The 16913-nt window shown below is 39.3% G+C and overlaps 1 protein-coding gene and 1 non-coding gene across 5 annotated transcripts in view; one reads left to right on the plus strand and one right to left on the minus strand.

The window, feature by feature from the left end:
* Positions 1–1594: 1594 nt before the first annotated feature.
* Positions 1595–1667, minus strand: trnav-cac. Its single transcript has one exon. It is a non-coding gene; the product is annotated as a tRNA-Val (tRNA).
* Positions 1668–6099: 4432 nt separating this feature from the next.
* Positions 6100–16913, plus strand: part of LOC121699641 (complement factor B-like) — a 55108-nt gene continuing 44294 nt past the window's right edge. For all 4 annotated transcript variants that reach the window (XR_006027001.1, XR_006026999.1, XR_006027000.1 and 1 more), the window contains exons 1-6: positions 6100–6252; positions 10800–11015; positions 11746–11931; positions 12443–12616; positions 15390–15467; positions 15950–16089. Coding sequence is in view for 1 of the 4 variants with exons in the window: in XM_042081944.1 (XP_041937878.1) it covers positions 6141–6252; positions 10800–11015; positions 11746–11931; positions 12443–12616; positions 15390–15467; positions 15950–16089 (906 nt within the window). In the remaining 3 variants the exon portion in view is untranslated. The remainder of the gene's footprint in view (positions 6253–10799; positions 11016–11745; positions 11932–12442; positions 12617–15389; positions 15468–15949; positions 16090–16913) is intronic.

Consider the following 16913-nt stretch of genomic DNA (forward strand, 5'->3'; position numbering starts at 1 on the left):
CTGCCCACTACACATTGTTATCACATATAACTAGACCCACTGTCATTATATAAACGTTTGTGATCATTCATTTAAATCATTTTGGATAAATGATGATTTTTAGATGATGTAGCAATCATTAGATAATTTACAGTTTCCCATAGACTATAAGGCTATATATAAAATGATGGACTATTAGGGCCACGTAAAAAAAAACTAAATTCCTCTGCCACTGCAGGACATATTTAACTTAAATTTAAAGCACGCATATTAACTAATTTAACACATACAGGTCCCTCACCAACCGACCACTGTTGTCATCAGGGAAGATTGCTTTGTTTTATCACTGTGGCGGTGTTGCCTTTCTTTTTAATTATGTTTACATACTCGCCATTCCCGACCTGTCGTGCGACAATGTAACGTCACGGGAGCGCCGTAACCATACTCGTGCGTGGTGGTTGCAATATTCTCCTAAACAGAAGTGTTGCTGTTAGCTATCGCTACCTACTGTACACCGTAGAAGAAGTCATGAAGCCACTCTACTTGCCATGGTGAATCAGTGAATCTGTGATCGGAGGCGGGGTCTATTTGAGGGTGCCGTGAGCGCGCACTTATCCAGGATCGGTTTCACCTGGCTTGATGAATCCGTGTCTGCTCATCCTGGCTTGGTCTTTGTGCAACCAATTAAGCCTGGACGGCCTCTGAGCTTGATTCGACATGGCGAAAAAAAATTGTGGACTTTGATTATAGTGTCTTCTCTTGTGCTAGGTAAGTCTTAAAGGTTGTATCAGCGATAGCGGGAATATGTCACTTCTGTTGATGTTCAAACAAAACAGAGAGCTAGCTCACTACTCCCTTCCCCTCCCTCCCATGTAATTAAAACTCTCCTAAACGCGCATCTCGCATTTTGCTTTTGTGGGGTTGCCAACCCTTGTTGGTAGCAATTGTTTTTTGTGTACAGATCTCAGAGCCTGCTTATGGGGCAGGCAGCTAGCGGATAGTTAGGAAAGTTAGATGAATGTGATCATTTATGTTTGGGCCTTTTTCGGGCCTGAAATCGCTGATACAATTTTTAACAGAGCAAAATTTAAATATAAACTGAATATTTTAATCCATGAGTTCATTATGTGGAAAAAAAAAACATTCCCTATAATTCTTATGTACCCATGTATATGCAACCCTTCCTCATGCCATTAATGATCTTGAACTGGTTTGCCTTCCTTTGGAATCATAAAGAGGAAAGGATGTACAGTCTGGTTGCATTATGTTTTTTACATGTATAATTACATTTATTGTTTTAAAATATTAGATATGTAATTTGCATATTACATTTGTATTGTTTAGAAATGTATGCACTGTATATCAAAACCATGTAGTGTATTATGTAGCTGGGTAGTTGCTATGAAAACACTAGTATGCCATTCAGGAAATTCATACCTACTTTATTTCTAATACCTAAAAAGATCCCACTTCCCAGACAGCGTTGACTTCTGATGGGACAGTGGTAGACCAGCACACTGTCAACCTCAACGCCTTTACTTAGAGTGTAGTGTAGTGCCCACCTTCAATAGATAGATACTTTATTGATCCCCAGGGGAAATTCAAGAAACAGTTCTGGTTCCACTGGGGCTCGAACCCAGGACCTTCTGCGTGTGAAGCAGACGTGATAACCACTACACTATGGAACCATCTATGGAACCATCTATGGAATAGGCAGGTTGTCCTCTGAGCAACTGGACACACAGGATGGCCCTCTAGAGGGGTCACAGAAATGAAGAACTGTATGTGGATTTAAAGATGAGCTGGCTCTTGAACAGAATGATTTCATTACTTATAATTCCTTATACATGACAATAAACTACTTGAACTAGCCAGAGGAAATGTGCAAGTCTTTGTAATCAGGTTTTCTTAGTCTCAGTAGTAGAATTTATCCTCTCTAACTGAGGCACAATGACTCCATACAGTACACTGAAATTTGTGAAGCCTTAACTTAAACAGTATTATAAGGTTTTTTTTTTTTTTTAAGTATATTTTTTGAGCTTTTTATTCCGACAGGACAGTGAAGATGGACAGGAAGTGAGTGGGAGAGAGAGAGATGGGGTGGGATCGGGACATGACCGCATGAATCGAACCTGGGTACCCGTGGGCACTTGGACCAGTACATGTTACAGGCTTTGTAGCCTGCTGCTCCACAGCGCCCCCCAAGGTTGTTTTTTTATTTTTTATTTTTTTTACCAGAGATACAGTATGAACATGTAAGTGGAAAAATAATGTGACACATCCATCAGTTAGCATTAATTCAAATCATGTACAATTTGATACATTTTACCAACAATGCACACTTTGCTTGACATCATATTTTTATTTGTGAGTATTTGTCTGTTTGTGGTTATTTATCCTTGTTGTATTATTGTATTACACTTTGTTATTTGTCCTACAGGAAGGGGGAGAAATATAGGAACTGATATCGCAGCAGCCTTTTCGTCCATTTACTGTATGGCCAGGTTCAGTAACAATTCTACAAATCACTCCTTTAAAGTGAGAGCATTCAAATTGATCACTTTTGTCTTATTTATTTAATAAGCTGCCTACATCAGTCGACAACTAATAACTTTCTCTCATAAACATGCAATGCACTGCAGCCACTAAAATACACGCAGCCATTAAAATATATCAAGGTTATCAATAATACCCATTCTTATCTTCTTTATGAATTCTGGAATTTGAAAACTTTATTATGTTTCCACTAGTATATTATATTTGGGACATATTTTATTTATATCTTATATGTCAAGTGACAGACGACAGTGTGCCTTTTCATAGTCTGGCTCAGCGCTAGATTATGAAAAAGTGCTAAAATGTTACATTGTAAAGGGTTAAATTACAAAAAAAATTACTTCTACTATAAAAAAAACTGATCTTCTGGGTTGCCAGATGTAATGCAGACTTGGCTAACGTTAACTGACCTGCAGCTGCTTTAACGTTTCTCCAACCATGACCCAGCTACACATTACGGAAACAGTGAAAACAAAAAATACCTCTCTAACCAACGTAACATATTTAGCTGAAGTTAGCGATGCAGATGAAATTTAGCATAGGCTACCCGTTGTGGAGAAATATGGCCAGCTCTGCGTCAGACTTGATATTCTTTGTTTCACGAAGATGTCACCATCTCAGGAAGCTCCTCCGATGTCCACTTAATTTGTTTCTTGTTTTAATTTTGGAAATTTGCCTGCCTCTCGTAGGCATTCATGACTACAACTGACAGCTGTTGACAGTTGGCCTTTGCTAATTTGGCAACCCAAATAGGAGGACGCGCTAGCCCATTATTACAATTTTTCTCGATTGCTTTTACCTGCTTAAGTAAACTGGAATCCACTTGGTCTTCATGACAGCAGAAGTAATTTCTTGCGAATGTGTTCACACATTTCTCACACCCTTTTGCAAAACAGTTAACACAGGTGTCATTCAAAAGCCCCAAACTCTATTGGTTTTCCCATGCTAAACAAAAGGAAAACATATTTTCACAGGTGGTATAGATTTCTTGCATAAGTCTGAATCTCTGATACACCTGTGTGAAACTCCTTTGCACAATTCTTCAATCAGCAATCATTCATTATATACAACCCCAAAACAGAAAAAGTTGGGACATTGTGTAAAATGCAAATAAAAACAGAATGTGATAATATACAAGTCTCGTAAACCAATATTTATCAGCAAAAAGGACATAGACAATATATCAAATGTTGAAAATGAAAATTTGGACTATTTCATGGAAAATATATGTTAATTTTGAATTTTGATGCCAGTAACATGTTTAAAAAAAAGTTGGGACAGGAGCATGTTTACCACTGTGCTGCTTCAACTCTTCAGTTACAGTAACAAAATATTGTGTATTGACAGACAGACAGACAGACAGATACATACATACATACATACATACATACATACTTACTTTATTGATCCCCAAGGGGAAATTCAGGGGAGGAGACCAGTTACTAGAGTTTTGAGAGTGAAATGTTGTCCCATTACTCCCCGTCGTCACGATAGGATTTCAGTTGCTCAACAGCATGGGATATTCTTAGTCATTCCATTATGCACCTAATTAGACAAATCTGGACTGCAGACAGGCCATTTTAACACCTGGACTCTTCCTCTGTGGAGAAATACTATTTAAATATGTGCAGAATTAATTTTGGCATTGTTTTCCTGAAATATTCAAGGTCTTCCATGGAAAATACATTGCCTGGATGGGAGTATATGTTGCTCAAAACCTGTATACATCATTCAGAATTGAGTGTGCTTTGCCAAATGTGCAAGATGACCATGCTGTAGGCACTAATGCTCCTCACCATTATAGATGTTGGGTTTTGAACTGAACACTAAAACAAGTTGGATAGGTTGGATACTTGAATAGGCCCTCTCCTCTTTAGCCCAGATGAGTCCAAAAAAAAAAAATGGCAAATTTTGATTGGTATAAACAAAGGGCCTTTTTCCATGTTACCTCAGTCCATTTTAGGTCCAGATAAGATGGTGGTATTTTCTGTATCATGTCTCAATACAATGTTGGCTGTTTTGACTGTTACAATCTTGGCTGCAGTTTTTGAATTGAGTATCAAATTGTGCACATATAGACAATAGTTATCAGAGGTTTTCCTGAGCCCCAACAATGACATGTCTGGAAACAGGTCTGGTGTTGATGCAGTGCCATCTGAGGTCCAAAAGACCACGACCATCCAATTTGTTTTTCAGCTCTTTCCCTTGTTTGCTAAGATTCTCTGAATGTTTTAATAATATTACGTCCTGTAGATGATGAACTCCCCAAATACTTCACAATTTCATCTTAAGAAACATTAAAAATACATTGTTTCATCATTTGTGCACACAGGTTTACACAGAGTGAAGAATACTCCTACAACTTTACTTCTAAGGGACCCTGCCTCTCTGGGCTGCTCTTTTTCATATCCAATTGTGTTGCCAGTTACCTTAATTAGTTGTGAAATATTCCTCCTTTTGTTTTCTTTATCATTACACAACTTTTCTAGCATTTTGTTAGCCCCGTCCCAACTTTTTTGAAACATGTTGCTGGTATCAAATTCAAAATGAACATAAATTTTCCATGAAATGGTCAAATTTGTCATTTTCAACATTTGATATGTTGTCTGTGTCCTTTTTGCAACGAAATATGAGTTTAAGAAAGTTGCAGATTATTACATTCTGTTTTTATTCACATTTTACACAACGTCCCAACTTTTTCTGTTTTGGGGTTGTATAAGAGATGTCTGTTCTGTGTTGCTATTTGCAAGGCCTATGGAACTACAGTAATGCACATTTAGACAAAGTACTGTATTGCCTATTTGGTGGAGAAAACAGTACAAAAGGTGTTTACTGTAGGTCTATTTCGATGAAAAATTACAAGTTGTAGTTCAATGAAATTTACTGTATCTTGCTAGGTATTTACTGTATGTCTTACATGTCAATGGCAGTTACATCTTGGGAGGAATTAATACATTATTTTTTTTATTCAGTACATTTTGTCTTTTCACAGTTTTTGTTCATTTTGAGAACTAGATTTTGCATTTTGTTGTCTAGTGTGTAATGATTGATTAAAGAGTGTTTTTGAATTGGCAACAAGTTGTAGTGTTTGAAGGCAAGATTTGCTTTTGCTGCATGTTTTAAGTGTTTTGAGAGAGTAACAGCCTTTTGCAAGCAAAATGTGTCATTTTGTCCAGAGTGCTTTTGGACCCAGACACGGGTGTTATCTGTTTTGAGAACGTGATTTCAGAGTTGACACAGGTATCAAAACGATCGAGAAAAACTGTAATACGCTATTCTAGAATTAATCGTTCAAAACATAAACGAAAATTCCAAGAGATTCCGCCCCGTAACTCATTTTTTTTCATTGGTTTTACAGGTTAGAGTAATGTTGTCAAATAAGCCATTACTTCAATTCATCTGTGTTTCCTTACTCTCTGACAGCATATGGTGATCATTTTTGGAATGGTTACAGTTTATTTTCCATTATTTCCTACATACTGGTCCTTTAAGATACAGTTTAACGTAACGGTTGCACAATGGCGATTTCGGGAAATGCACCCAAACTCAGCTGAACTCTTGGTTAAATAGTGACGGTGCCAATAGTGACAACAGTCTCTGAGTTCATGAAACATAGAATCTCCTGTGCTGCTTGGTCCAGAGATTGTGTCATCATGGCAAAAATATGTTTGTGGACTTACCTGTTTACCCTGATCAGAGTGTCTTGTCTTATGCTGGGTAAGTTTTGACAGTTGAAAACTAAAAAAAAAAAAAGACCTGAATGGTATCATTATGTCTGATATATCATTGTTTATGTCCTTAGAATTCTCTCATATTTTTTTCTTCATTTGGACACAGACCAAACGTCTTAGTACCACATAGCAAACCTTTTTTTTTTTTTTTCAAAATGCTGTCTTAGCACAGCTGAAGTCATCTCTTGCAAATGTGTTAACACTTTTATTGGTGTAGGATAGACTAGGATAGTCTTTACAGTTTTTTACAATTGTTTACACACGTTTTCAAAACTCTGTAAACACTGAGAATTAGTGTATGGTTTTGCAGATTTGGTGTGGGGTTATGATGTTTGGAAGACATGTTTAGAAAATTGTGTGACAAGCAAAGACTTAGTGTGTAAGCATTTGAAAAAAACTGTAATGTTCCCTAGGGGCAATTTGGTTCACAGCCAGCAGTGTGTGTGGGTGTGGGGGTTGTGTATGTATTCATAGGTCTATAGACAAATGTATTGAGCTAATGGTAACCTGGGGAGAAACAAAAATAGAGAAAAAAGACCATGTCAAGTTTGACATAAAGTCGACTTTTTGTAGAACATTACTGTAAGCTAAAGTCCGATTACTGTAATTTTCCTTTCAAAGTATCTGCATTGATTCTGAACATTTCAACTGGAAGCAGATTGAAAGGGTCCATACCTACAGTACATATAGAGTATATCTATTAATAGGCCTACAGTATACTAAGGCAATGATTGGATGGTGTTCAGTAATGAGTGTTTACACATGTGAAGAGAGAGAGTGAAGCACTGGTGATTTAGTGTGGCATTTTGATGGGTTGTGTTTGAAAAATGAAATCAAGTTACTTCCTGTTAGATTTTTGTGTGTTAAGTAGAAAATTGTGTGTGATGTTTTGCAAAATGTGTTTTAGTAAATTGAAAACTGAGTCAAACATTGGGAATTAGTGTATGGTTTTGCAGATGGTTTTGTCGTCTTGGGAGGAATGAATTGGCCAGAGGAATGAATTTGGCCAGAGTGCTAGTTTCGATGATTGCACAATAAGCACCAGTTCAGGGTCGGACTGGGAGCAAAATTCGGCCCTGGCAATTTTCTCCTGGACCGGCCCACCACTGGACCGACGAACCCCCCCCAAAACAAAAAAAAAATCCCCCCCATAAATAACAAACACACAGTATTATGCTGTAGCAACACTTCGTAAACTGAACCCAAACATTTAGATTTGGACCTATAGCCTAATCACAATAACACGGGGGTCCGGGGGGGTCTCTCCGGGATTTTGAAAAAAAAATTCTGGTTGCTAATCACACCGTTTTCAAGTGATTTGAAATTGAGAGGGACAGGATTTAGGGATAGGCTACTAAAGACAGGCTCATCTTCTGTCTGTCTCACGTCATGTTACCCCATGCATTAAACCACATGTCAATGCTTGACTGTGAATGAAAAATATAGGCTACTGATCATGGACATCGTCAGAAATTACGTTTTGTGCCAACACAAACAGCCTTTATTTGGTGCAAATCTTCTCCTTTACTTTGGTTATAGTCCGCGATTCAACTGTAGGCTATCACCACAAGTGTATACTAAACGTTTTTGCCCTAGTTTGTGTGCCGTCATCACATTTTGCAATACCTTCGTTACTAACCTACCAGTTGATAGCCTACTTTTTACCAGCATCGACTTGCGATTGATTGTGCATCTAATGTAACACTCAGTGGAAAGACCACTTTCCAAGTTTCATTTGTACTGTCGTTGTGAGCTAAAAGGATAGGCCTACTATACGTGTCAGGACTCTCGTATAGACTGTTGTTTTTGTCTCCCCCTAGCTGTTGGAGTGTGATAATTCTAGACTATTTTTGTAGCCATGTGTTGGGTCATGTGCCCAGTCACACCCATGTCCTTATTTGGGCAACTTCCTGCCTTTGTTGAATTCCCTCCAATTTCTCTGTTCACCTGTCTTTCATTTTGTGTTGATTTGTGGAGTATTTAAACACTGCCCTTTTAGTTCACTTTGTCAGATCGTCATGGTATGTACTGTTTGTTACCTGACTGCCACGTGAGTGAGACTAGCGTGAAGCTCATTAAAGGGAGATTATAGTTACTGTTCTTCCCGGTTTGAACCCTGCCTGTTTTTGATGAAGTCTTCTGCCTGTCGGTTTTGGATTACCTGCCTGTACCTGTCCGTCTGTTTCTCTGCCTACCTGCCTGTACCAGGGGCCTATTGCACAAAAGCAGAATTAAGACATCCGGGATAAGTTACTGAGCTGCGCTCAATGAATCCAAAACAAGAGCGTACAGGCTTAATTGGTTGCACAAAGACCAAGCCAGGATGAGCAGACACAGATTCATCAAGCCAGGTGAAACCTATCCTGGATAAGTGCGCGCTCACGGCTCCCTCAAATAGACCCCGCCACCGATCACAGATTCACTGATTCACCATGGCAACTAGCGGCTTCATTGCTTCTTCTACGGTGTGAAGTAGGTAGTGATAGCCTTTTCACAACAGCAACAAACCGCAACACCTCTGTTTAGGAGAATATTGCAGCTAGTTCCGCGACCACCACGCGCAAAATGGTTAGGCACTCCCGTGACGTCATATTGTCGCATGACAGGTCAGGAATGGTGAGTATGTAAGAGTTAATTAATGATCACAAATGTTTAAATAATGACAGTGGGTCTAGGTATATGTGATGACAATGTGTAGTGGGCAGTGGAATAACTATTGGTTTCTATTTGTGGTGACTGCTGACTGAGAAGGGATGAGATTAAATAGATCCTGGAATTTAGCCTGGTCTGGAGCAGGCTAGCTCCAGAATAAATCGCCATGGTAACTTATACCATAACATATCCTGCTGCCCCCTATCCCGCTTTTGTGCAACTGGATCACGGATAAATTGAGCCAGGATAACCAAGATATCCCGGCTTAATCCCTTATCCTAGTTTTGTGCAATAGGCCCCTGGACTCTTATTTACAAACAGTCCAGCAGGCAAATCAATCATTTTGATCTGCAACTGATTCCCGTTCTGAGTCGTGACCATATGGGAAATACTTTGAAGTTCCTTTTGAGTAGGATCAGCTCCAAAAATGAATGGGTTTTCTTTAACCTGTGCTACAGTTTTCCACCAAGTTGTGCGAAAATTGTAGGCTACCTGTTTTTTTGACAGAACCGCACTACAGTAGCCTACATCGTACAGTAAATGAGCTCTTGGTAGCGCGTGCAACTAACGTCTATAAAACAATATATTTATGGAATAAAACTTTACCTCTGATTGCTGTTTACGGTTAAACTGCAATAATATGAACACCAGCCAGCGAAGGGCACTTATGGTGCTTTCGAGATGTCTCGTAAATCCACCGCCCGAGTTGGATTCTTGTGGCATTTTGGGCAGGCACGCCCACTTTACCTCTGAGTACTTGAGGGGTACCCCGAGGTAGACGTACGACCTTACAACAAACATGGCTGTGCCCATAGTTGAGATGACATGTCTTTTTTTGGCATATGTACTGTGTTGGTCATGTTAATGTTGATGTAATGCTCTTACACACTAGATTACTGTACATTGCTGCTTCAATCCGGTCACCAATTCATGCATTGCACGGTCTTGCTGTGCCTGCAATACAATGTAACAATTTGTTTTCCAGCCGTTTAGCTAGAGGCTACATCTAGCACAAAACAATAACAATGACTAGCCTCCTGCTAATGCTTCTTGTGGCTCGAGAGAAAGGCGTTCCTAAAGCCACTCATTCCTACATGTTGTGCGGGTGGTTGTACGATGATTTACAAGACATCTCGAAAGCACCATTATACAGCCTAGGCTACCATGCACTCGAACTAGCGGCTGCTTGGACAAATCCACTTGAGGGGTGGGGCAGGGGGGCGCGATCGTAACACAAACTGAACCTGTCATGAAGAGGCCAAAATGATTGACCGGTCACCCCCCAAGCCAAATGGATGCAACTTAGGCCTAAATGACGGGCCGCAAATAGGCTAAATAACTTTAAAAAAAAAAAAATTCCCGCATGTGGACCGGCCCACCGGGCATTTGCCCGGTTGTACAGATTACCAGTCCGAGCCTGCACCAGTTTGTGTTTTAGCAATACATATACAACATATCCTTTACATCTTCCTGAAACAGTTTAGATTTCTGTGTATGTCACTACAGGCTTCTGGCACATAAATCAATTTTGTTTGCTGCAAACATTTTATTTTTTAAAAGGATTATTTCAATCCTGGGCAAAAAAGAGAAAAAAATCCATGTTAATCCAAAATATATATAATTAGTAAGATAATAAGGCACGCTATAGGTTGCCATGTGATCATTTTGGTGCACAACGATTGTTATTTTGTAACATTTTGGTCAGACTGAAAAAGGGCTTTAATGACATCAATTTTTATTTAATTTGTATCTCAGTTCATCCTTTCCCCCATTGAATTGTGGGCTGGTGGTGAACATTAATATATTTGTACCATAAAAGTTTTAGGAAACTTAAGCATCTGTTTAACTACAAAACTTTTCATTCTAAACTCCAATCTATAGGTGCAACAGCAGACAGCGATTGCTCAGAGGACAACCTGCCTATTGAAGGTGGACACTACACTCTAAGTAAAGGTGTTAAGGTTGGCAGTGTGCTGGTCTACCACTGTCCATCTGGGTACTATTCTCCCGTCAGAAGTCGACGCTGTCTGGGAAATGGGAAGTGGGATCCTCTTCCAAAACGCTCAAGACCTACCAGACCTGGACTGCAGTGCAAACGTGAGGGCTTTGCTAAGATGACCGTTCTCAATCACATTAGCTTAATCAGTTTGTTGGAAGCAGTCATTTTAATCAGTGTGTTGGAAGTAGTCAATTTTAAGTTACTGACGTGTCCTGAACCAGTGGCTTTTTCATCACATTAGCTTAATCAGTTTGTTGGAAGTAGTCCATTTTGACGTGTCCTGATCCAATGGCTTTTTCATCAAAGATAGGAAACCCAGAGGGGCAGAGTCAGAAAGTAAAGGTCCCACCCCATATAGTATCTGTTCCAATCATTCAGTAAACACACTGATTCCGATCAGCACACATCTTCAGATAGAGAAGCTGATTGGGGAAATTGCATGTGTTCAGTAGAATCACAGGTAGAAATTAACAGGTAACACTTTACTTGACAGTATTGACATGACAATGTCATCAACACATGACACTGTCATGACCCCATGAATCCTAATCCTCTATTGTCTATTGACCGTTTACAAAACTAAAGTAGATGGCAGCTCCTGGCCCACCATCTATAACCCTAACCCTAACCGAATGTTACTTAATAACAGAAGCGTTATGTCAAACGTTTATGACTTGTTTATGACATGTTCATGCCAGTGTCATGTCACTCTTATGTCGATACTGTCAAGTAAAGTGTAACCAATTAACATAGCAATAGAGAACACCTCTCTGCTGTTTACTGACACTTTCCACAACAATCAGTGTCCTTCTCTTTCTGACCCTACAGTTGTCAGATGTCCTTACCCCCTTGGATTTCAGCATGGATCAGTTTCACCGTTGCAGGACAAATACTATGTGAATGACACTACGACGTATGAATGCTTTTCAGACTACAAACTCTCTGGGTCTGAGACTCGTGTTTGCAATGCCAATGGAAAGTGGAGTGGTAGCACACCAATATGCAGTCGTAACAGTGAGTTAAAGCACAAATAAACAAATAAAAATATTATATTTATTTTCTGAAATATCCATCAAATAACTTTACAATTGAAAATGAAATGGTTTACTTCAGAGAGTCATGACAATACGTCAACTTGTTTTAGAGTTCATGAAATTAAAGGTGCTCTAAGCAAACATCACTTCAGTTGACGTTCAAACAAAACAGAGAGCTAGCTCATCCCTCCCTCCCCCTAACTCCTGTGCAACTGAAACTCTCCTGAACGCACATCTCATCGGTGATTGGCTGGAAAAGTTTGTTATGTTTTATGGTCCAGGCTGAACCAGGATGTTTTTATTGCCGTTTTTGGAGCCTAGGCTATCCAAAGAGTGTGACAAATGTTTTAACTTAGCGGGCACCTTTAAATGTTTCTCATACTTAATCATACACTATGCACACATAATTATACACTGTAGCCTACATATGCAATCATGAATTATGCTCTATAATTCTGTGTTTCTACCTCACTCTCTCTGCTGTGGGACAGGTGATCACTGCCCAGATCCTGGAGTTCCTGCAGGAACTCGCCGGACAGGTAACGAATTCTACATCGGCGACAAGGTCTCCTACCGCTGTGAGGATGCACTGACGCTTATTGGCTCCAATGAGCGGACGTGCAAGGAGAGCGGCGAGTGGACTGGACAGGAGCCAGAGTGCTACTGTAAGGGACAAAACATCCATCTCTACATGTACACACACACACACACACACACCCATCCATACACACCCCATTTTACCCCCCCCCCCCCACCCACCCACCCACCCAAACACACAACATACACCCTCCCCACACACACAGGTACACCACACACACACGTGAAGTAGTTCAAGTTTGTCATGTACTCATAAAAGGAATTATAAGTAATGAAATTCTTGTGCTCAAGAGCTAGCTTAACTTTAAACAATAAATTAAAAGTAGTTATTAAAAAGGTATATATTGGTCAGTGCTGTTACCATACCATGCTGTGATGTTGCCAGTCAGGCCACTCTCACCGAAAAAAGAGGAGCCGCTGTCTTGCTGACTTCGTGACCATACCTATATGGTGTGACCAGCTCAGATCCTCACTGATTATTAATTCCAAGGCATCTGAAGCAGCTGACTCTCTCCACTGCTGTGCAACCTAATGTAGATGGGTGTGTGCTCCTCTTACTGCAGTTGTCAGGGTTTCCACCTCTGCTCTGTGAGCAGACTCATCATCACTCGTGATACAGCCGATTATGGTGGTGTCATCAGCAAACTTAATGATGGTGTTTGAGGTGTGAGTTGCCATACAGTCATGAGTGTACAATGAGTACATCTGGGGGTTTAACACACATCCCTGCAGGGCACCAGTGCTGAATTTTGGAGTGGAGGAGATGATGTTACCCAGCCTGTGTCCTGTCAGTCAGGATTTCAAGGATCCAACTGCACATGGAGAAACTGATGTTCAGGTCTCAGTGTGATAAGCTTGGATGGAACTATGGTGTTAAAGGGAAACTTGGCAGGATTAGCTATATATCATACATACATACATATGCTGTATGAAGAACAGGCAATTAAGAAGGCTGAATCCATCCTGTTAAATTATACCCACCCTCTGCACAGCGAATGAGATCTTACCCTCTGGTTCCCGTCTTAAATATCCATTAGCCCGAACCAACAGATACAAACACTCCTTCATACCATCTGCTGTTGAGCTACTGAACTCTAGGACACAGAGATGACTCTCTGCCCCATACACTTCTCTTTCTATTTACTATTTTTAATTCTGTGTTTTGACTTATCTTGTGGAATCTGTGTGTGTGTGTGTGTAACCTTGCATGCTACCTCTGCAAAATAATTGCCCTTCTGGGACAAATAAAGTGTTACTACTACTACTACTACTCTGCTGGAGAAATTGTGCTTTATGCTATTTCAAACTGGAAAATGGTAACGATAAAGCACATGGATTTGTTTACAATAGGGCTTTGACTTTTGCCCAAAAATCACATTCGAAGTTCGTTTGTTTATTAATATTAAAATTTGAATATATTAATTAAGTTCTATATGTTCTGTCCACCAGAGGGCAGTGTATCAGTCAATGTCAATAGACTACGTGCATGGAAGGCTGAGTATTTTATGCGTGTGTTAAAATTGTTATTATTGAACATAGGGCCGGGCGATTAAACGATAGCGATATGTATCGCAATAGACATGTAATCGATATCAATAAAAAATATGTTCGATAGAACATTCATAATTAAAAGCAACACACACCTCCTGCCTTACGTTGTCCATAAATAAATAGGCTAAATATATCTTGCATTGTAGTATGTCAAACTCTACCAGAGTAGGCGATAGAAGTAGGCCTACCTCAACACAGACTCTCCTTGCCCCGTGCACTCTCTCCCTCTCAACAGGCGCATCCCTCCTTAGCATGCACATGTAATCCAAACATTAATCGTGTAAAACGACTGGCTAAATTGCTATTAAATCCGGTTAGCATCATTAGCACGCTGCACTGTTGCATTCAAATTGACTGCTAAATTCTAATCTCAATCCCGATGCAAATGGAAAAGTATTTTCCAAGACTCAAACGGGCCTGTCCCAAGGAGAAAAAGTATTCATTTGAAACTTAAACACACGTAGGGAAACTGAACAGTCCAACTAGACTATAATAAACTAGCAAATTAAGCCTACTTAATTTAACGTTAGCCTACTTTGTTTACAATATTTCCAGGCTTCAACCAGTGCTGCTTTTCATTCAGACTTATCTGCACATTTATTTATTTGAGTGTTTTTCATGATTGTGTTGCCATTTCTTTTCCCTGTTTGCTTTGATTGATAACTGAGGTGATTAAAATCAGAGGAAGGTTAAGTTTAAAATAAAAGTGTCTATTATGTCTATGTGTGAGCTCACTAAGTGCGAACCAGCCAGGATGCTAACGTCACCTACAGGAGCCCAGATGACCAATAATAGCCTTGCTAATGAGATCGCGATTTTACTTCACCAGGCGTGAAAAAAACCTCGGAATCTGAATTGAAAACAACGGTTACAACCAAATACATTTATAGAAATGATCTCCATAGGCTACAGGTTTGAATATTAAGAGATCCCTAAAATGTGTTCGAATATTTCATTTTTAAAATAATCGAATTATATTCGAATAACGAAGTTCGGAGTCAAAGCCCTAGTTTACAAGCGGCAATTAAATATAATTATCATTGTGGACAATATTTTAGCGAGATGTCACTCTCACTTCTCTCTCTTCTTACCCGAATTTATGTGCTTGCATTATCCGTTTCAGCTATAAATTATATTTTACATTACATTTTTTGCATTTGTATGCACTGGTAATTCCTTGGAATTAAAAGACTAAATCTGGTATTGAAATTTGAGTGTTAAAATAAATATGTGGTCCAGTTTCAGATATTATTATTTCAGAGAGATTTTAATGAACGTGTTTTGTTTCAGATGAGTATACATATGACACACCAGTAGAAATTGCAGAGGTATTCAGCAAATCCATTCAAACAACCTTAACTGAGGACGGTGAGTTCCAGTTTATTTCCTTTCATATAGACATTGGATTGTCAGATATGTTATAGCAGCCATAACCAGGTGGATCATAGGTCATAAGGGTGTGTCAGCCTAATATAGGCCACCAATTCAGTGATGTCAGATGTTTGCTTAGTTGTCTAGAAAAATACCATCCTGTAAACTAGTTATGTTATAGGACGGTGAACCAAAAGACTGTCTTAAAATTAAATTTAAATCACTAATCAATACACATAAGAAGAGAGATACTGTTCTAGTATCACTGTGTTATATTGCAGTTGTGGAGTATTTATTTACATTTTTAATTATTGAAACTGAAGGAGGACTTGTTGAATTTATTTAGGAATAGAAAAAAATGTTTCTTGCTTTTTCAGAGACCCTGTTGACAGGGTGGGTCTTGTACATGAGATAATACATATACCTTTATATATATATATATCTTAGTAAGGGAAATAAACTCTGTTCCATATTTTCAGTTAATAAACAACAAGGGAAGAAAATAAACCTGGATAAGGATGGGAATCTCCACATCTACATTGCCCTTGATGCTTCGGATAGTATTGATATCAACATATTTAATCAGTCGAGGGATGTCATTAAGCAGCTCATTGAGAAGGTAAAATATGATGTGTTATGACAGTGCTTTTAGTATTTGTGCTCATTTTAAGACATTTTGTTCAGATAGTTTGCTGGAGTTCCTCAGATGGGACACATTGGGCCCTAATTTCATGGTCAAAAGTGCGGCACACAGCCCATTCTCATCACGACGCAAAACTTATTCCTATCGTACAAGTTTTTTGCCATGTCCGTCTCTTTTGTTGAGCAATGCGCTCAGGGGTGTGGCAATTAACGACCTAAGGAGGGTCCGGCGCTTGATCTAAAAGTCGTCATCGTACACTACCTAAAACGCATTGTGCCACTGACCAAGACAAACCTGGTCTATAACACATATGAAGCACAGCTACCTTAAAGATGGGTCATTCCACGTGACAAAATTATTGACAAAAAAAAGAGGCCGAACAAAATCGACACCCCCCTCCCCCTGTAAAACTGGCTGTATCTTGGAAAGTATTAATCTTACATAAGAGTAATTTTACCGTGTGTCTCCTGGGTAACATGGGTACACCTGGTAATTTTTTTCAGAATTTTTTGAGACCTAAGTGTGTGGGCCCTGGTTGAATTGACGTGGAATAACCCAGATGCACTAGATGTCACAAGATGTAAGCAGCAACTCCTCTGTGCGGTAAATGTCCTTAGGTTTTTTATTTAGTCATTCGAACATTATTGGAGTAAGTGCTGCTTTTTTCAGGCTATGTTTTCAATGGTAACCCATTGTCAGTCAATAGTGAAAGTAATTAATTGTGTATAACTGTTTTGTCGTTGACGATGACACCACGGTGAAGTTAGTTTCACTTTTCTAATGAGTTCAAATAATAGATG

The sequence above is a fragment of the Alosa sapidissima genome, chromosome 24, assembly GCF_018492685.1.
Source record: "Alosa sapidissima isolate fAloSap1 chromosome 24, fAloSap1.pri, whole genome shotgun sequence".
Taxonomy (NCBI): domain Eukaryota; kingdom Metazoa; phylum Chordata; class Actinopteri; order Clupeiformes; family Clupeidae; genus Alosa; species Alosa sapidissima.